Here is a 21,734-nt window from a genome sequence, read left to right as displayed (position 1 = left end):
ATGCGTCCAGCCCTCATGGACAGCCCGTGGTTCATGCGTCCAGCCCTCATGGACAGCCCTCAAAGAGGCAGTCCTATTCCCAGTCCCACATCGGAAGCACATGAATTCCATGTGCTTCAAGTGCTCTATAAATACCTTGCAAGTTGCAACATGCAAGCCAAGCTAAACAAGCCAACAAATTGGGCTTGAAAGGCATGGCCCAAGGGACATGTTAAGAAGCTGAGGTTTTATTTGTTTGGGCCCAGTTGTTTAAACCAACTTTGTGCTTATAATTAATTTGAGTTTCAATAGTTATGGGTGTGGAATGGGCTCAATGGATAATGGGCTCTTTAATATTAAACAAATTTTTGTAGAAAATAGGCTTGACCGGTTTGTGAAAAATCGGACGGTTTGTCCGGTTCAGCGGTTCGACCGGTTCAATGCCGGTTCAACCATAAAACGGTTCATTGAGACGGACCGAATCGGAAAGTTGACCGGTCGGCGGTTGGACCGGTCCGACCGGCCGGTCCGGTCCGGTTTTTAAAACATTGGTAATTATTCAAGCATGTGGATTTCATCAAGACTCAATTTCGAAATTTTCTCTATAAATTGAAAGACAACCTTCATCTCAAGGCAAAACTTGAGAACTGGAGAGCTCAAGAACCCAAGAGAGCAAGTAGTGCTAGCAAAGAGTGTTCTCTAAATTTCACTTAGTTTTTATAACCTCTCTCCTTTAAAAAATCTATTCCTTTGTAATCATCGCTCTGTTGTCAACAAGTCTGATTGTAATCAACAACTTTTTGTAATTAAGGTATATTTTTGTTTTTATGCTTGGAGTCCTTAGACAGAATTTGTTGTGTGCATAACTGTTGTATATCCTGAGTGTGAATGGTATCAAAACCATATTCTGTTTAAGAATCAAGTAGTATTACTAATTGAAATATTATTTAATTACTAATTTAGTTGAATTGAATTTCCTGTGAATAGTTTGGTGAACCAAAATAACGGTGTTTGCGGGCAAAAGAAGCGTAAGTCTAGTGTTGATCCGCTTGTGGTGGTCCTTGTTTATTTCAAAGAATAAATATAATATATTTTAATTTTTAAATATTGAAATACAATATATTTTCAATGAAATAAAATTTATATTTCCATATTAATATTCTTCTAAGCTTATTAATATCATTAATTTTATCAATTTATTCTATAAAATAACTTGTATTATTTCTTTTTTATCATTTTTTTGAAAATTTTTCTATATATTTTTAGTTTTAATTAATTTTATCTCATCAATATTTCATATTAAAATATTTATCATATTCCTCAATATAGCCCAATATATTAATAAAATTGAGTTACGATATACCCATAAAAATCAATATTTTATAGAGTTAATTTCACTTACCTTAATTCATAATTATTAATTTATGTACGGACGTAATTATCCTCATTATTGAATTTTAAATTAACCCACAAGACAAATATAAAAAAAAAAAACGAAAACACTTTTCGTCCCGACGATAAAATCTAATCGAAACCAGAGAGACTGATTTATTGACATAATTATCTTTATTGTTAAAAGAAATTTATAAATGGAAGCAGAGAATTTGGGGGAAGGGAATGGTTCAAATGGAGAGGATCCAGACGCCCGATAGAGTAGCTGGCGTCACGGAGGCCTAACACCGTTGATTTTGACCCTTGACGTCAGAAGGACAAAGGAGAGAATATTTCTGTACACGTGGATGGATATGATAGCATGTTATGGACATTTGACTCCCGGGTTATCCTCCTCCAGAATTGGGCTCTGGCACGGCAAGTTCGGAGGCGATCAGTTGTCAGCGATCTGAGGGAGGGGAAGACATGGCGATGAATCAGCTGTGCTTGGCGACGATTCTTCTACTTTTGGGGGCCATCTCCACGTTTCACCCGGAGGTGCTTTGTTTTCCCCTTTTTTATTTGTTGTTTTGTTTTCTAGCTCCTTTCACTCCCCTCGCTTCTGTCGGACGCGATCCAATGCTTATTGAGTGTTTAGCCTTTGGGATTCATGAATTGTGGGATTTCGTAGACCGTATGTTTATAATTTTTAAGTATTGTAATGATGATCATGCTTAGTATGCGTGATTCTAAGCCCATGTTTGATGATTCCATTGGAGCCACCTTAACTGGTAGGCGATGGCGTGAGAATCGCTAATGTTTTCGGCAGGATTATACTGGATGCGGGGCAGTGAAATGGGACGGATTGATTTTTGTTGTGAACGGGATATATGAATATGATGGTTTTGTATTTTGTGTTTGAGGGATAGTGAGAGGGAGAAAAAATAGAGATGAAAAGTTGGATGAGAAGAAGGAAAGAAAAAGCGTAGAGAATTTTAAAATAGATTTAAAGTAAAAAAAAAAACTATTTTTGTATACATTTCAACGCATTTCATTCATTTTAAACTGTTATATTTAAAGATTTAATAACTTGAAAATCAATAAGTTTCTATTTGATTTTAATTATATTTGTTTTTTTTTTTTTATAAAATTTTCATAGTGAAATCAAATATGAAAACATTTATTTTTTTTAACATATTTGTTTTCTTTTCCAGAACCAAGCATAGTGATGGTAGAGAAGTTTGTGGTTGTTTTAAAAGATATGACATTGACCTGGTGAGAAGGATAGCTAGAAAATGAGGGATACTGTGCTTAAAGAAATTATTGGAGGTGCTTTGAGTAAAAGTTAGAATTCCAACTGAAAAAACCAGTCTTTTATGCATAGAGACTCCCCACTCACTGTTCCACCCGATTTTTTGCTTTTCAATGCTACCCCAATTTCTGTTTCATATATATATATATATATATATATATATATACATATATTTTAATGTCAGAGGAACCTCCAATTCCAACAATGTTTTTGTTAGAGTGTGTGATATATATTGTGGGTGCAAATCCTACAATCTATAGATTTTAGGAAAATTAGTTGTCTAACATGGTCTCGGAGTGTTTGGAAGGAGGTCATGTGGTCAACTCACCATATATTTATTTCCTCAATTTGTTAAACCCAAAAGAGGCTACTTTATTTACCCAATTTATTAAGCCCATATGTAAGCCCAAAAAGAGGCTACCCTTGAGGGAGGGTGTTAGAGCCCACAATATAAATTGTGGAACCAAATCCTACAAACTTAAACTTCTAGGAAAATAGTTGTTTAATAGTTTTAATTTATTTTTTTTTTCCTTACACTCAGCAAATTATAACTGTTGTTGCTTAGTTCTGTAGTTGCCATCTAATTTTCTGATAAATTGACGATCATTTTTTCTTTGAGAACAGAAGATAAGAAAGTATCCTTTTCTGTGCAAGCAGCATCTATATATGTATATATGTGTGTATGTATCCTGCCTTATCCATTTTTCACTGTTACTATACTGGTTAACTGTTCTCCTTCATTATGGAAGAGTTACATTCCTGGATTCTCAACTGTCCTGTTCATGTGAGGAAACAAAATGGTCTGCACCTGGTATATTTGGATCAAACCATGATTGAAATAGTCTAATACCTCTCCCACTTGATTGTGATTCAAATCAAATCTTTATTCATTTATTTTTCCTTTAACAGCTGGACTAGATTCCACCCCATGCCAGTCAATCCCAACCTCATAAGCTGATACTTCTCTCTGAAATGACTTTTTGTCCTACTTGTGTTCCACTAGTTCTACATGCTTTCCAATTTAACCTACGCTTTTGTCATGAAATCTGTTGTCATATGTTCAAGGTATTTCACAAATTTTGTCTCACCTCCTACCATATCTCTTAAGAGAAGTTGCTAATATGATATGGAGCTTTTATCTACTATTGATCAAACAAATAAGAAAATTATTATCAGCCTTTTATCTACTATTGATTAAAGAAATAAGAACCTTATTATCAGAGTACCTGTATGGTTCTCATGGTTATACCTGCTCAAAGCATTATCTAGATGGCTAATGCAGGTTTTCACCCATTCTTCATCCATTGACACCAGTTTGCTTTAGCTAGTGAGTTTTTATATTTCCACCTAATTCCAATGCATGACTGCTTCATGATTTTGACTTCTCAGATCTTTACCAAAATCTGCATTCGAGCACTTTCCGTTGTACAAACTATTATTTCATTCATTCATTTCTTCGAGTGTATTTTTGTGATCAGACAGTTCATTGAGTGTATTGAAAAATCCTTTCCTCCATTTGCTATTTGCTAATGTCCTTTTGGATGGGCCTAATGCTTACTAGCTCTACTGTTGCATCTATCTTCCACAACATGGAGACAGGGTGTGGGTTTGATACGGCACTAATGTGTTGACATAACAGTGTTTTAGAGAAGTATGATGTAGACTTAGATGCATGCAGAGAAATAAGTCGATAGTAGCTCATTTAGATTCACCTATAAAGCTGCTCTTCTCCAACATTCTAATTATCTTGACAAAAATTATTGTTCTCTTGTTTTCTTTGCTCTTCTAAAACTTTTCTTCACAGTTCTTCTATAAATTGCTTCACTATTCTATGGTTATATTTCTGAAATCTAAGTTGTGCATAAGTTCATATTAGTCTTGGACCTGTGCATGGAGAAGGTGTGGCGGTGACCCTGTTGAGTTCATGGCTATAAACTGCTACTATTTTACACTTTCAGAACAAGCCAGCCATTGTTGACCTAATTTATTTTATATGAGAACCCAAAGTTATTGGCTACAGTTTGACTATTCATGTACCATTAATTGTACTGTAAAATATAATGTTTGTCTAAACTATTTATTTGTTATAACGTGAAAGAGTGAATTAAAGTGATGTTGAGGAAGGGTATTAGGGGAGAGGGCATGATCAGTTTAGTGCTCATTGTGGGTTCGGAGTAGGTAATGGGTGGTGACTACATGATGCTTGGTGTGGAGAAAGAAATCTTAAGTAGATATTCTTTGGTTTGTTTGTGTTGGTGGAGAATAAGGAGGTTTGAGTGGTGGACTATTATTCCAGGAGGATGCATGTCAGCATTGATGGTTGGAATTAATTATAGAGTTCCATGATTGGGAGATGGAGGAGTGGGTATCCCTTTCAGCTTATATCTAAACAGAAGAAATTTCTTGAGATAGGGACTGCCATTAACTTTGGCAACTGTATGTGCCAAAAAAAGGTTGGGAAAATTGAGGAGTGGGTATCCCTTTTAGCTTATATCCAAGCAGAAGAAATTTCTTGGGATAGGGACTGCCATTAAGTTTGGCAACTCTATGTGCCCAAAAAAGAGTTTATAGTTATTTGTACTTATAAGAAACAAATAAAAGATCGGGTAGTGGGGTTCTCAACCAAAGAAACTTAGGATTCCAGTTTATAGAGAAGAAATAGTGGGTTTAGTTCCTTTGCAAATGCTAAGATTTATGGTGCAAGAATAAGTTTACTCATATTATCTTGGCTTAGTTCTGATTCCTGTATTTTTCTTTTTAAGGTTCTTCTACTAGTTGTACCAAAGAGAACCTAGCAAAATCTTCATTTAAAAACCATTTCCATTCTATAGATTTTTTTTCCTCTTGCTTTCTCTTGGGGTTCAGCTGCACCCTTTATTGTGATTCTAGTACAGTTTTTTTACTTATATAGAACCATGTGGCTACATCATTATCATATTAAGTAATTTTTATGCATGTTGTCAACTTAAAGACATTTTGCATAAAATTTTCCACCTCTTCCAGTAGGTAAAATTTCATCTTTAGAAGGTTTTATCTTTTTCTTTTTGATAGACACAACCACATATATCATATTTTTGTTAGTTGTGGGTGCATAAAACACATTAGTCAAAATTAAATGTCTTTTCTTACTTCTGATAAAAAATGTATTTTCTTACTTTAATATGTCTAAGGTGGTGTTTGTTTTTTTGGCTTTTTGCTGAAAGCAATTTAGTTTTAGAATTTAGGTTGTTTGTTTTTCTACTTTTTCATGACTTATTATAAACTTTTTACTAAATAGAAAAAGCCAAAATATGTAGCTTTTTCTAAATAGAAAAAATAACATATTGGTTTTTTTTTACTTTTTAATACTTAATAGAAATAAAATACTACAAAAACAAACAACCTAATATTTAACACTATTAAGTATTAAGGTTCTATTTAGAATTAAGTAAAAAAACAAACACCATCTAACTCATATAAACCACACTAGGTATTGTCTTGAATGACAAACAGTGTTTTCCTGGTGAAATATCTCTCTGGTGAAGCTTTCTCAACTCTGAGTTGATTCACATTCAATATTGTAGAACTGTTTTATCTTGGCTGTTTAACAGAAGGTGATCAACCCAAATCTCAAATGATAAACGGTTGCTACTACCTTCTCCACTTTACGCACTGAGAACTTTGGTCTGTTATGCTGTTCTATCAAGAATAAGTAGTTGAAGTCTAGCAGCAGTTTCCTTCACAGATATCTTTTGCTCAATCCGTTACTTGTATATTTGAGTTAGTCACTCATTTTTTACACACATGTTGCATTCGAATAGCATAGAAGAATTGCTAGTTCAATGGCATTGGTTTGTCATTCCATTGATCTTGATTTCAAGTGCCTTCCTTTACATTTTAAAGATTTAATCTTCAGTTTTCTAATTCAAACAGGCTAAATTTAGCCCATCCTAAACCATGTATAATGGGCCAAGTGCAATTTGTGATTGTGAATGGGGCTTAGGCTAGTTTGGCTCAGCTTGGTCTGTGCTCGGCTCAGTGACGAGGTATAAGCCTAGTCCATCTTGCTCATGTACTTTTGGTGGCTGTAACCAAGGTTATTCTACTTTGTATGCAGACATTCACTGGTAAGCTAGTGACATCAGGAATATGTTGGCAGCAATGCACACACAGAGGATACAGATCCCAAGCCAGAGCTTGGACCCATGTGCATTAGTGTTAGGAAAGGTGGCCATTGCACCAGATCCATGAAACTAAGGAAAGAAAAGATCATGTAGCTTCATAGACTCCTTTTCAATGAGTTACATATACACACACATATATCTAATGCAGAGTCAAACTTTCCCGTCTACTTGAGCTACTTGATGTATTTGATAATCCGTGGAATAAAATTATAGCATCTGGGTATTTGTCTCTCTCGGAAAGTTCTGCAGCAAATTATAATAAAATTAGAATTTAAAAGAAGATGAATTGATTATAATAAAATTAAGCTAATTTTTTGTAAGATTTATCTACTCAAAGGCACACATGAGTTAGCTACTTTTTGATGTTGATGCGATTAGTGTTGATTGGCCACAAAGTAAGTTGGATAATGTTTTGCTTTCCTTCTTATTGATTCTGTACGTTCTTCTTGACGGATAGTTAATCCTTCTTGTGCCTTTTATTCATTTTTAGTGAATTGTAGGTTTTAATAGAAAAAAAGAATTACCCATAGGACATCTAAACATAAACTATTATAAAATGCTTGTTAAAGTTTATCTGCACTTCTTGCATTTCGCACCATTTTCTTTTGCTAAATTTTTGTGTTTGATTTCATGTGCACCTATATATGTCTTTTTTTCCCCTTTCCCCTTTCCCCCTTCATTAGTATCAAGGCTCAAATCCGTAAATTGAAGAGCTATGTATTGTTGTTGTTGATTCAAATTTAGTGTTATTTTTTTGAAGTTACATCATATTGTCCAACTTGTTCATCTGAACTTTTTCTGACTTAATAATATGAATGTTTGATCCATTTGACTTTTTGTTAAATAATTTTTGGACGTCTAAACCAAATCTTTTAGTGTATGACCAAATTTTGCAATAATAACAAACAAGTGTTGCTTTGAGTCTCAACCTGTGCAAGGAAAATAAATTCAATCTGTCTTCTAATGGATGACAAGTCAAATTTTATTTAACAGAAATTGTTCCAAATTAGTCTTAGTGACCATTTCTTCCTAAACTCTTCTCTTCCTCCCATTTAGAGTGTATGGCAGGGTTTTGCAATAATAACAAACAAATGTTGCTCCTTGAGTCTCAATTTTTGTACAACAATTCATTCCAACTTGTTTGCTAATGGATGATGAGTCAAATTTTATTAAAAAAATGTTGCAAGTGAATTTGGTGGTGACCATTTCTTCCCAAGCTTTCCCTCCTTCCCACCATGTACACTGCCCACTGCCCACTGTGCAAAAGAAAAAAGAAAGGAGAGAGAGAAAGAGAGAGAGAGAGAGAGAGAGAGAGAGAGAGAGAGGAAATTATGCAAAAAAAGGAAAAGAAAGAAATTGTCCCAGAGAGAGAGTACGGCAAATCATTCCAAATTGTCTGCTCAATTTTTATTTAAAAAATGTCACAAATTAGTTTTGTGGTGATCATTTATTCCCATACTTACTATTCCTCCCACCATGTCCTCCCCCCACCCTGCGAAGGGAAAAAGAAAAAGAAAAAGAATTAATCCCAGAAAAAAAGAATGAAGAAATTGATACAGAGGAGAAGGGAGAGATTGTTTCTATAACTTGGGGTGTAGGTAGAAACAGGAGCAACATGGCCCAAAGAAAGTATATGTGTGTGTGTGTGTGAGAGAGAGAGAGAGAGAGTTTCCACCACTTAAGATGTAGGTATAAAAAGGAGCAATGTGGTCCAAAGAAAGTATATAAGGAGCAAGTAAAGCTAATACAACAGGCATAAATCAAGTCTTAACTCCTACATATGCTATAAAGGGGTTAAGACTTTTCAAAGAGGCGACACCCCTTTCCTGAAACACTCCTGAACAGAACCTCAGACAAAAACAGATCAAAACAAAGCTCCAAGTGGAAGACCCAATAGTTGGATGGTAATTTCCCTATCCTGCAACCAAGCAAAGAAACTAACTTATCCATGTTCACCACATTACCACTGCGATGATCTCATTTTCTCAGATAAACTTTAAGGTAGATTGCCTTAAAGGAAAGAGGAATTAACCTCAAACACAATAAATGGCGATATTTTGCCTTGCAGAAACTGTGTAATTTCGATTCCCTCCCCCATTCTAAAATACGATTTGTCACAAGTTTATGCAAGGAACATTTTTGTTGTCTTTTGCATCATGCTGCCTATGGCTTTTGGTCACTGATGCCCATAAACCTTCCTAAGACATGTGTACTCCTTAGCAATTGGTTCTAGATCTATTTAACCTTGCTTCCTTTTTGGATCAGGCTTTATGGCAATTCTTCTTTCTTGCAATTGGCTCCTTTATCCTCTGATAAAGTAATGTAGACATTTATCTTCAACACAATATGAGTGGTATTGAACTTAGTGGACGATGAGGATTCTGACATGGTTCCATTGTTCCCAAAACTATTCTATGCTAAAATTCCTTAACTGCTAAGCACCATGCAGATAGCTGAGTAGGGGTGATATTTTTCTCCAAGAATAGTGTATTGATCATGACCCCTGCTCACTGACAAGTCTTCTCAATCTTCTAATAATGCCTTCTGATGACCTTTAGTTCATTGGTACCCTCAGGGCTTCAGCGAAATTTGTGGGAGATGCTTGTCAGACTAGTTATTGTTCCATGGAAAATACCTAAAGATTGTTTGATAATGTTGTATGATGCTCTAGCTGCTGTTTGTACCCATGAGAATGATCATCAATGGTTATCTGACTTACTAAACTTGGGTACCCACAAGAACATCTTGCTTTTACTGGCTAAAGTTTCAACTAAAAAGATGAAATGATTTTCTATTGCCTCAATTGAAGTAATGGGCCCCCCAATATCCGGAGGTTCATTATCTCAAATGCTCCCAGAGTTTATTGAATGGATCTCTTAGTTGTTGAGAGGGCTTCTGAAAGGTGGTTTATGGTGGTGTACATTGTAAAGCTTACAATTAAACCAGATATAGAGATGGTGACTGGGGTTGCTATTTCATTATCATATAATTTGAAGATCAAAATGGATCTATGATAAGATGTTTATTTACAAAATCAAACTGATATTTTCTGGGTGTGTTCTTTGTTATGAATTACAATTAAAACTCCCTTGGTGGCATATTTTTGCAGGTTGTTGCTCTGAAATCAGTCTCTCAGCTCAAGTTTAACACTAAGATTCTTCAGGTACTTTCCTTGCTTACATGATAGAGAGAAAAAAAGATAATCATTGTTTGCTTCAGTTTGAACAACAAACTTTCAAGATTAGCTCTCATTAATTACTATCACCATGTAGGAGTCGATGGTTGAGCTGATAAATGCAAATCCCAAGGCTGGGTGGAAAGCTGCCATGAATCCTCGTTTCTCCAATTACTCTGTGAGTCTACTGGCAGGATCTTGTTCATATTAGATCTTTCATTTTTCCTAATTGAGCAATGTAAAATATTCAGTTATAGGGCCAGCATTTTAGTTGCTAAGTCCTTTTTTTTTGGCTGCACAGGTTGGCCAATTTATGCACCTTCTTGGAGTCAAACCAACACTTCAGAAGGATTTGGAGGGTGTTCCTGTCATAACTCATCCAAAAACTTTAAAGCTTCCAAAACATTTTGATGCAAGAACAGCTTGGCCTCAATGTAGCACCATCGGGAAAATTCTTGGTCGGTTGCTTGATTCTTTTTCCTCCTATTTTGATGATTTTTTTTGTTTTGGATGTACTGATGCCCTCTATTTTTCATATCACTTGCTGGTTCCATTCTACATCAAAGATCAGGTAACTTGGTTTGCATTTTATTTAGCGTTGTCCCTATATAAATGAATGAGGAATTCTCAGAAATTTGGGTTTATTTATTTATTTATTTTTATTTTTTAAATCAGGGTCATTGTGGCTCTTGTTGGGCTTTTGGTGCTGTTGAATCGCTGTCAGATCGTTTTTGTATCCATTTTGGCATGGTATCTTGTATTTGTTATGAATGACAAACTTGACACTTTTTCTTACGATTCTAGTCATATTGATCCCTATATGTTTTATTGCAGAATATTTCTCTCTCTGTAAATGATCTCTTAGCATGCTGTGGCTTTTTGTGTGGAAGTGGTTGTGATGGGGGTTATCCTCTTTATGCATGGCGATATTTTATTCACCATGGTGTTGTCACTGAGGAGGTTATTTTCTTTTTTCAGCCTATTACAATTATTCATTAGTTATTCCGGCACCTTTTTCTTATTGCAAATAATTCTTCTTGCACTCTATGTTATATGGTCTAAAATTCTAGTGTTCTTCCTCAAGGTTATTCTCAAAAGTGCATCCTATGTTATGTTCTGATATTTCAATTTAAGACTTGCTTTTATTCCAGTAGCTTCATACACACAGGTATGCTAATGCTGAGTGATGTTTACTTGGCAGTGTGACCCATACTTTGATGCTACTGGCTGTTCTCACCCTGGTTGTGAACCTGGATATCCCACCCCAAAGTGTGTGAGGAAGTGCACTGATGAAAACCAACTGTGGAGAAAGGCAAAGCGTTATGGTCAAAGTGCATATAGAATCAGTTCTGATCCCTACCAAATTATGGCAGAAGTGTACAAGAATGGACCTGTTGAGGTTGCCTTCACTGTTTATGAGGTAAAAGAAAGCACCTGTTCTGCGTTATTGTTATGAATTTGATGCAGCTAATGAGCATATCTTCTGACGCATGACCAATTTGGCACTCTAAGACCATGGTCCACACCTAAACATCTCATTTATCTATGGTCCACATTTTCATTCGCTTATACTGTTTTCTGCAAATTACATGTGGTTAAGTATATTCTCGTAACAATTTACGTAAAGTTGCTCATTATTTTGTTTATAACATAACCTATACTTGATGGGTTTTGTTCACAGGATTTTGCTCATTATGAGTCAGGAGTTTACAGATACACCACAGGCGATGTCATGGGAGGTCATGCCGTTAAGCTGATAGGTTGGGGAACCACCGATGATGGGGAGGATTATTGGGTATCTCTCTATCTGTTCCTATTTATCATATTCTATAACCATAGATTTTATTTTGGTTCTATTTATCATCTTTTATAACCGTAGATTTTGTCTAAGATAATTTCTTGATTATGTATTCTTTGTTGCAGATTCTTGCAAACCAGTGGAACAGAAACTGGGGCGATGTAAGATTCTATACAATTCCCCCTTGAATTACTGTCACAAGAAGTTTGTCTCGACTCTTAACACTACATCATTTTGAATGGCAGGATGGTTACTTCATGATCCGAAGAGGAGTAAATGAGTGTGGCATCGAAGAGGGCGTGGTTGCTGGTTTGCCTTCTTCCAAAAACTTGATGATTGGAGACTTTGAAAGTGTGGATGCTGATCGCCATGTCTCAATTTGAGGAGTTATTATTCTAAATGCTGATAGTGTTACAAGCTGAAACTTTAATATCTTAATCGGGCTGTGCTGTTTGTATATGAAAAGATGGAAAGAATCCCTCATAAATTCATGAATTATTATAAATATGGAATGAATTTGAAACTTATGTGTTTTATATGGAAAAAAAGGGGAAAAAAGGGAGAAAATCTATAGCAATATTTATTCTTGGCTGGCCTGGCCTGGCCTGGCTGGCGGGGTGCGCCTTTGATGAAAATTTTGGATAGTAGGAATCTTGATTACTGTTCAGGCATCTCCCCATGGAGTATCGGCCGATGATAAATAAAAGGTTGTTGGAGAGGAAGAGGAACATCATAAGTATGGGACTGTACAATAATTCTGTAAATATAAAAATACCTTTAATGATGAAAATGAGAATGTTTTCTTTACTTCTGATAATTTTAAAACATTATTATTGTCTTTTAAGGCATGAAAAGCATTTTTCAAATGATTTAATCAAATTCCCATGTGGGGGAATAATGCTATTGGATATCCTAAGTTCCCACTTTCCAGACAATTGAAAGAAATATTCAGAAATAGGGAGCTCCACAGGTTTTTTTTCCGTCCACAGCGCCTAATTTATCCTTATACTTCTAGTTTCTTCACCCCGGGGATTAATAGGTGGCGGCTTCTCATCTGCGGTTGTGCATCGGGCTGCCAGTGGGAGGAATAGAATATCCATCCACAGCACACGCTTTGCACGTTGCTCTGCCTGAAACCGAAAAAGAAAAAGAAAAAGAAAAAAAGAGAGAACAACCGAAAATCCCCAATTGGAAGAACAAAAGTAAGGGAAAAAGGAAGGGCTGTATCACACTAGTAGATACTAGGTAGATGCATGCAAATGAGGGAAGTGTTTTGTGTGTGCGCTGGACTCTGCTTTTCATTAGTGCTGGGCCGGTGATGTGTATGGGCGAAGCCATAGATAAATAATTAGCTTTGAAGAAGAAGAGTATTGGTATACAGAAGAGAGGGAATAGATAATCGAGGTGGTGTGGGGTTGTTGTAGTGTGTGAATGACCATGTCGATACCAAGGGAGCCGGAGCAGGTGATGAAGCTACGAGGAGGATCTGTGCTGGGAAGGAAGACCATTCTCAAGAGCGACCATTTTCCTGGCTGTCAGAATAAACGCTTGTCTCCGCAGATCGACGGAGCTCCTAATTACCGTCAGGTTCCTGCTTTTTTCCTTTTTTTCCTTTTTTCCTTGCTGCTCCTCCACTGTTTGAAGATTGGTCGCATCTAACCCCGATATATGTATCTTTATGTGTTGTATTATTACTTTTAATTTATTTTTGTTTCTTCTTTTCTGGTTTGTATTCCATGTTTATTTCCGATGCGGATGCCAAATAGCTTAGCCGATACATTTTGGGCATTTTGTCATTCACTTCTGTTGCCAACTGTTTATCAGCAATCATCACTGGAAACAGATATCTTTTGGGGTGTATTTGTTATCTATGGCCAAAATGTCAATGATAGAAAATTTCAACTGGGGTTTCTGGGTGAAAGCACTTAGGTCTGTTTCTCCATTAAATCACTAGCGATCATGAACTTAACCTGAATTAAGGTTATTTCTCTTCACTGATGCATTTTTGGTCTATTTTTGCGTGCAATTGGACTATTTTAGGGAACTTCCCCTCTCTAAATAATGTGGGAGAGGGTTAGATCCAAGTGAAAAGAAATGAAGAAAGAGGGGGTTCTGAAACACAGACAAACAACATGTGCTTTTTTTTTTTTTTGTTGAAAAACATGGCCAATGATATTTCCACACATGCACCAAAGACATTGAAAACTGAGAAATCTGTGCATTGGCATTGGTGATTTTGGACTTTGGATTGATGTGTGGAATAGACAATAGTAGGTAACTGAAGATTCTAGTTGAAGTACAACTCCAACAGTATCTGAATGCCAAGCAGCCTTGCATGGTGGACTGAACCAGACTTAAAGACCTGCATAAGAAGCAACTGGTGGCAGCAAGCCTTCCTCCATGGTTTAGTTTGTGAATTGAAGGAGAGGAAAAATAGCAGTAATGGAGAGCTTAGATAGAAAAAGGTTGCCATCCTATCATGGCATGCTTGCCGATTTATAATGAGATTGGAACCAAATGCGCCTTTGATTTAGGGTTCCCAAAATCCATTGTGACACCTTTTATCTGACCGCCGTTATGGGCTTCCAATGGTCCTGTCTATTGGGTCACAACTGCCCTTCTTGGTCATGGGCCTGACTTGTGCATTACAGGGCTAGGCCCAGATTTCACCTTTTGGGCCTGATTGACTCTCCAGATAGCCCTCTCGCCATTGGACTTGGCTTAACTGACCTGGCTTAGGCTGGCCCATGGTCTTGCCCGACCCTTCAATGGTGTATTTATGTCTTTGAACTAAATAAACTTTTTTAATTGTTTGCTCCGTAGTTGATAAGTAGCATTTAAAGCATTTACAGTTGTCAAAGGCATGTTTAAAGCATGCCTAGGTCCAAGGCGCAATGACTCCCTAACTATAGTGCCTTACTTGCCAAGATGCATGCCTTGTTTTTTTTTTATATGATTGCATTAATTTTTTGTTCGATGTTTTTCTTAACTGCTTGGAATCTTGATCTTTTTGTTACTTGGATTGAATTTTTGATAAAATTTGATAAAATTGACATGCATCTTAAGTTATGCCTCACTTCACTTATGTGCACACCTTGGGTTGCTTCTTGCACCTAAGTCTTAGGATATTTTTATGCTATAGGTCTTTCAGAATTGTGGTCTACTCCTGTCATTCTCACACCATTATGGTGTCATAGTCTAGCCTTAAGCTGATGTGAATAGTATGCACAATTATTTCTTACAAAGGAGAGAAGAACTTGCAAAATACAATTGCAAGATAGAGAGAGAAAAAAAAAAACTCTCCAATTCAAATAGGAACTAAAAGATGCTAGGTCAACATAGTTGATACTACGTCTAGATGGTCTACAGACAATTTAAGGATAGAATAAGTAATGACTGGATTTGGGATTACTTGGGATGTGCAGGGTGGCTTTTAAGACCTTGAGACTCAAGTCTATGGGCTGTGTTGGAAAGAAGTTGGTGATCTTTGTAAAATTTAGGAGAATAGATTTAAAAAACTGTTTAGGAGGGAAGTACTTGAAAAACAAGAGAACAAAATATATAAGATATAAGATATAGGTGTGTGTATAATTCATTTCTAAATTTTTTCTGTTTTTGGTATTGAACCTTAGTTATAGACTTGATAGAGAGCACAAGAGAAAGCCTAAAAGTAAGGTAATTAATATGACTCAAATTTCTCAAGAATGGCAAGTTCCGTAAAGCTTCAAATGGGCTGGTTCACAATCCCAAAAAAATGCTAATCATAACTAAAACATCAAAAAAAAAAAAAAAACCTTGTAATTCACTCCTAAACTATCGTGGACTTGCCACTGTAGCATGAACAATATATGTTATAGCAACTTGCTACATGCTGCTATAGTAACTTGCTACAGAACCACTGTGGTGGCTACTTGCAAAAAAGTTATTGGTTTTGATTAACAATGTTTTTCTTATTAAACCAAGAAAGGTTTGTGAAGGATAATAATAGCAATAAACTGAAAACCCCAAATAAACCCAATTTGCCTTTTTCTTGTTTATTGTAAGTGCTATCCATTGTATTTACCGGTACTTCTATACTCCACTCTCCATCATGGGGATAGCAATGCACTTGGGACAAGATGATAGATAAACTGCTGTAATTTTATCGTGTAGGAAGATGGTTTTATCTTGTGGGAGAAGATTAATTACTTCATTAGTTTAGACTGATTTAAGTTTTGCTTAAAGGGGTGGACAAGGGAAAGGCTAAAAGATACATGGACTTAAGTTCCTCAACTGGCATGATGGTCTATTCTCTGTGTGCTTACTTATCAAAAAAAAAAAACTGGCAAAGCATGGTTTGTTTAGTCAGTCTAAGAAAGGTGGCATAAGAATTTTTTCAGCTAAAAATTATTAAAGTTGTATAATTCCATCATCTATTTTGATCACTACAAACCCTTTCTCTCTCTCTCTCTCTCTCTCTCTCTCTCTCTCTCTCTCTATCTATCTATCTATCTATCTCTCTCTCTCCCTCTACGTGTGTGTGTGTGTGTGAGCAATTTGAGGCTGTTTCAAGGTTTTGTGACTTGGCTAGTATATCTTGGAGGTGGTGCAGTTGTGCCAATTGTAATAGTGTGGGACATTTTTGAGATAGTTGCCTTGTTCTTTTTTGATGATATGGACACTTAAATTGGATGATCTTCTTTTTCTTCCTCCCCCCAATTTTTTTTTTGATAAGTAAATTTTTGTCCCTATTGGGACTTGAACCTGGAACCCCAACGCTTTACCACTTGAACTAGGTCTCAACGGCATTTCAATTGGATTATCTATTGTTATCATTCTTAACTTTATAGTGGATGGTTATCTTAATTTTCCATTTTTTTTAACTCTATAATTGATTTTAGATATTTTTTTTGATGAGAAAAAGCTTACTGACAGCTGAACAATAAGGCTAAAAATTGTGCACCTGGTACATTATGGAGGACTTGAACGTAAGGATGTTATGTAATAGGCTCTACTTATCAAAAAAAGAAAAAAGAAAAGAAAAAAAAAAAAGGGATAAGGATATTATGTAATAGGCTCACAAATTGCGTACCATGTTCATGTTTATGAAATCTTGTACTTCTATGAATCACCAATGCTTCTTTGATTACAGTTTGCATCTTTTATTGAGTTTCATTGTTTAATTTTGTTTTCTTTTCCTTTTTGACTAATTGATAGGCTGACTCAGTACATGTCCATGGGGTTGCAATTCCAACAATTGATGGCATCCGAAATGTTCTGGAACATATAGGGGCTCAAGTAGATAGGAAGCAAACACAAGTGCTTTGGATTAACCTTCGTGAGGAACCGGTAAAAACATTTGCATGCTGCAACAAAACACATTTCAGCAGCACCTTGCATGTTTTATTAGTTGATAGTTATGTGCAATATGCTGCTTTTGTATGGCTGCCTATTACTGCAATAAACCACCATCATGGTTACAATTGTTTACTTCAATTGTCTGTTAAATATGTTGGAAAAAACTTTTAAACTTAGAATGCCAAAGAATATGTTTGGTTTCAGGACTATTTTTGAAGGAAGTGTCAGGAATATTTTGGAGGCAAAGTAAACCCATAAGTTTTCACCAAAATTCTAGTTTTAGAAATTCAGAAACCCATCCTTCTCTGTTGACTGCTAAATTAAACAAGTTTGGGAAAGCATCTTCTAGAGATTGATTTTCACACTACAAGTCCTTCCAAAATTTCACTCTAGTACCATCCCCTACGATGAAGCGGAAGTGAGTTCTAATGTTCTCCCAACCATTTCTGATGGCCTTCCAAACCCCCACACCATAACAGTCTCTTACACCTTTGGAGCACCCCCCCCCCCTCTTGAAGGCCGTACTTTCCAGTGATAATTTGCTTCCATAGGGGATCATTCTCATTAGCAAATCTCCACAACCACTTCCCAAGTAAGGCCTTATTAAAGGCAGCTAGGCTGCAAATGCCCAGGCCTCCATCCTTTTTAGCAGCACAAATAATCTTCCAACTCACCAACTGAGGTCTATTCTCTAAGGCGCCTCCGCCCCATAAGAAATCCCTTTGAATCTTTTCAAGCCTTGCATACACTCTCTTGGGAATCACAAAGAGAGAAATAAAGTAGGTTGGGAGGCTAGAGAGGGTGCTTTTTAGCAAGGTAAGCCAACCACCTTTGGAGAGATATTGCCTTTTCCACAGAGACAACCTTTTTCTGAATCTTTCTTCGACTACATCCCACACCTTAGTGGATTTGTAAGGGGCCCCAAGGGGGAGACCCAGGTAGGAGGTGGGTAAACTCCCAATCTTACAACCCAAGACCGGGGCAAGAGTCTCCATAGGAACGCCTTCACCCACTGGGATGGCCTCACTTTTGCTCAAGTTAACTTTCAACCTTGAAATTGCCTCAAACCACATAAAAGTCCAGCTAAGATATTGCAACTGTTCTGCATTAGTGTCACAGAAAATCAAGGTATCATCGGCAAACAAAAGATGGGACACAATCAACCCCTCTCTTCCTCTTCCTCCCACTTTGAAACCAGAAATAAAGCCACCATTTCTTTCACTTGACAACAGTTGGCTAAGAGCTTCCATGGCCAAAAGGAAAAGATAAGGGGAAAGGGGGTCGCCTTGTCTCAATCCCCTAGAGTTACGAAAGAAGCTTGAAGGGCTCCCATTGATGAGGATCGAGAAGGTAGCCGTAGAGTAGCACTACTTCATCCAATTGATCCATCTATGCCCAAATCCCATCTTGAACATCACAACTATAAGAAAGTCCCAATTGACATGGTCAAATGCCTTCTCAATATCCATCTTAAGAAGGAGGCCCGACGTGTTGTCTTTCAATCTAGAATCAAGGGCCTCGCTAACAATTAGAACAACATCTAGAATTTGTCTCCCTTGGATGAAAGTTTGTTGAGAATCAGAAATCACCTCCCCCATCACCAATTTCAGCCTATTAGCAAGGACCTTAGCAAGCAATTTGTACACACTCCCTACTAGGCTGATTGACTTGAAATCTCTTAGGTCTTCGGCTCCTTCCTTTTTAGGAATGAGCACAAGGAACGTGGAATTTAAGCTTCTCTGGAAGGTCCCATTGAGATAAAACTCTCTAAAGAGCCCAAAAATATCTGATTTAACAACATTTCAACAAAACAACCAAAAGGCCATTGTGAAACCGTCCGGACCTGGGGCTTTATCACTGTAGCAGCTACTCAAGGCTGCAAAAATTTCTTCCTCAGAAAACATAACCTCTAGGCTGCTGGCCGAATCTTCCCCCAGCGCCTTAAAGTTTAGGCCATTAATACTTGGCCTCCAATCCCCTGATTCTAAGAGGAGGGACTGGTAAACTTTGCAAACTCCTTCTTTGATTTCTTCATTAGAAGAGAAAAACACCTCATTCACTCTAAATTTTGATAGAAAGTTCCTCCTTGCCCTAGCATTGGCCATTTTGTGGAAGTACTTGGTATTTTTATCACCTTCTCTTAACCAAATTTCTCTTGACTTCTGTCTCCAAGAAGTTTCTTCCAAAAGGGTCCACTTCTTATAGTCCTCAAGAGCCAGCCTTTTAGCCTCAGCCTTCCCAGGAATAAGAAAGTTCTCATTCTCCTTGGCCTCCCAACTCTGCAGGCGGGAGAAGGCCTCTGCTCTATTGTACGAGATATTACCTACCACCTCCCTGTTCCATTTCTTCAAATCCTTCTTGAGCGCTTTTAGTTTCTCAGCAATGCAGTGACTACCATAGCCTTCAACAAAGTAACCATTCCACCAACTCCTTACTAGGTCTTTGAAGCCTTCAATCTTTAGCCACATATTTTCAAAACGGAAGGGGCTTTTTCCTGATGAGAAGCCTCCAGCTTCTAGGACTATGGGGTTGTGATCAGAAACTAGATGAGGGAGAACGAACTGAGTAATGGCAGAAAAGTGGTCCTCCCATTGGTCCGAAATCAAGAAGCGATCCAATCTAGAGGCAGCCTGAGAATTCAAACCCCTTATCCAAGTGAAAGGGTCTCTAGCCAAAGGAAAATCCCTCAGCCCCAAATCCTCTATCACCTCTGAAAATCTCCTCATTTCAGCCGTGAGTCTTGGGGCATTCCTTCTTTCCTCTGGGAATCTTACAGCGTTAAAGTCCCCTCCTATGCACCAAGGGTCCTCCCAAAGACCACAGATGGCTCCTAGCTCCTCCCAAAAATCTTCCTTCTCACTACCAATCATTGACCTATATACTCCAAAGAAAATCCAAGTAAAACCAACACAGTTTCTGAAACGAACAGAGATGGAGTACCCTCCACTTTCCACCTCCAACTTCTCCAAGACTCTATTATCCCAAAATAGAAGGCGGCCTCCTGCGGCACCCGTAGCATCCATTGATGCCCAATTAAGAAATCTTCCTACACCCATACAGTTTACCATTTGCACTGACATTTCTTTCACCTTCGTCTCCATTAGGCAAACTAAATCTGGTTTCTGGTTCCTCACCACACCCTTGATCAACTTTCTTTTCTCAATATCATTAAGCCCCCGTACATTCCAACAAAGGATTTTAATTCTCATTAATCAACTGGAATCAACTCCCAGGAGCTCTGGCCGGTTCTTTTAGCTAGCCCTGATGTCCCCCCCATAACTAACGGAGCATTCCAATCTTTTTAACTCTCTTTCAAAACAGGTAGAACATGATTTTTTCTTCTTACGTCTCTTGCAAAGGGTACTACTGCCAGTCCTCAACTTCAGTTTATTTATTTATTTATTTATTTATTTATTGGAAATGACACAGAGAATATTGATAGATAAAAAGAAGTACAATAAGAAGGATGAGAAATCCTCCCGCCAAAGAAAACTAAATTACAAGAAATTACACTGTAAAACTAGCAAACTCTCTATAAAGGACCATTTCTTATGGAGTACATGCCGCTAACCAATCAAGTTGTAACACATTAAGGGGAGTCCCCTTAAACACCTTGGAATAGAAAGCCCAAAGAGAAGCAAGGAAAACAATAGAGTCCCAAAGAAACTCTGAATTCCTTACTTTATCCTAAAAAATCCTCGCGTTTCTTTCCACCACACAACCCGAATTAGAGCGATGCTCGCAGCTTGCCACAAAACTATCCCCCTCTTGGAAGTAGCAAAACCATTAAATTTGATGGACATCATGTTAAAGATGCTCCTCGGGGGGACCCAATCCATCTTAGCTAACTGAAATAACCTGTACCATAACCCAATCGTCAAGGAACAATGAAGAAAAAGATGATCTGCTGATTCCCCATGCTTCATGCACAGAATACAAATATCAGGACTAAGGGCTTTGTAGGGTCTTCTCACTTGTAACATGTCATTAGTATTCACCTTCTTATGTGCCATTAACCAGACAAAGGACTTCACTTTGAAAGAAATTTGAGAATTCCAAACGAACTTAGAAGGGAAAACCTGAGGAGATCCAAAAAATTGAGATAATGCTAGAAAGAAGGATTTGACTGAAAAAAGCCTTAAAGAAGATAATGGCCAAAATCTGGCATCTGGAACCGAAGAAGATAGATGCAATCCATCAAGTGACCGCATGAGACCTTCTAAGTCCTCTATCTCAGAATCTGATAGGTTACGACGGAAATTAAAATTCAAAGAGAAAGGACGAGTAGGACTGAGAACTGAAGAAATATGAATGTTTTTATCCACGATTACTCTAAATAGTCTTGGATATTGGGTTCCCAAAGGTTGGTCCCCCCACCACAAATCTTCCCAGAACCGAATTCTTTCCCCGTTTCCTACCACAAACCGAGTAAACAAGGAAAACTCTTGAAAGACTTGTGCAATAGCCTTCCAAGGGCAGCGATGTGACCATTTGACTAAAGTGTTAGCATCCCAACCATTAGAGTGTGAACCATAAATGCTTAATATGACCTGATGCCATAGAGCTGAACCCTCTCTAGGATACCTCCATAGCCATTTC

The 21,734-nt window shown here is 37.3% G+C and overlaps 2 protein-coding genes across 3 annotated transcripts in view; both read left to right on the top strand.

Annotated features, from left to right (window-relative positions):
* Window positions 1–1,468: 1,468 nt before the first annotated feature.
* Window positions 1,469–12,605, top strand: LOC100267480 (cathepsin B-like protease 3). Its single transcript, XM_003632373.4, has 10 exons — window positions 1,469–1,908; window positions 9,935–9,988; window positions 10,098–10,178; window positions 10,302–10,458; window positions 10,671–10,750; window positions 10,835–10,960; window positions 11,202–11,420; window positions 11,682–11,795; window positions 11,924–11,959; window positions 12,044–12,605. The coding sequence occupies exons 1-10, from the start codon at window positions 1,837–1,839 to the stop codon at window positions 12,179–12,181; spliced, it is 1,077 nt and encodes a 358-aa protein (XP_003632421.1). The 5' UTR covers window positions 1,469–1,836; the 3' UTR covers window positions 12,182–12,605.
* Window positions 12,606–12,764: 159 nt separating this feature from the next.
* The window catches only part of LOC100245180 (uncharacterized), a 95,201-nt gene continuing 86,231 nt past the window's right edge, over window positions 12,765–21,734 (top strand). The window contains exons 1-2 of one of the 2 annotated variants that reach the window (XM_059737954.1): window positions 12,765–13,385; window positions 16,995–17,126. In XM_059737954.1, the coding sequence (XP_059593937.1) occupies window positions 13,230–13,385; window positions 16,995–17,126 (288 nt within the window). In that variant the 5' untranslated portion in view covers window positions 12,765–13,229. The remainder of the gene's footprint in view (window positions 13,386–16,994; window positions 17,127–21,734) is intronic. The other variant, XM_002281992.5, reaches the window with a different exon arrangement.

Source organism: Vitis vinifera, chromosome 7, assembly GCF_030704535.1.
Source record: "Vitis vinifera cultivar Pinot Noir 40024 chromosome 7, ASM3070453v1".
Lineage (NCBI taxonomy): Eukaryota > Viridiplantae > Streptophyta > Magnoliopsida > Vitales > Vitaceae > Vitis > Vitis vinifera.
Note: the sequence above shows the minus strand (reverse complement) of the source record. Positions and strands in the feature narration are given on the sequence as shown.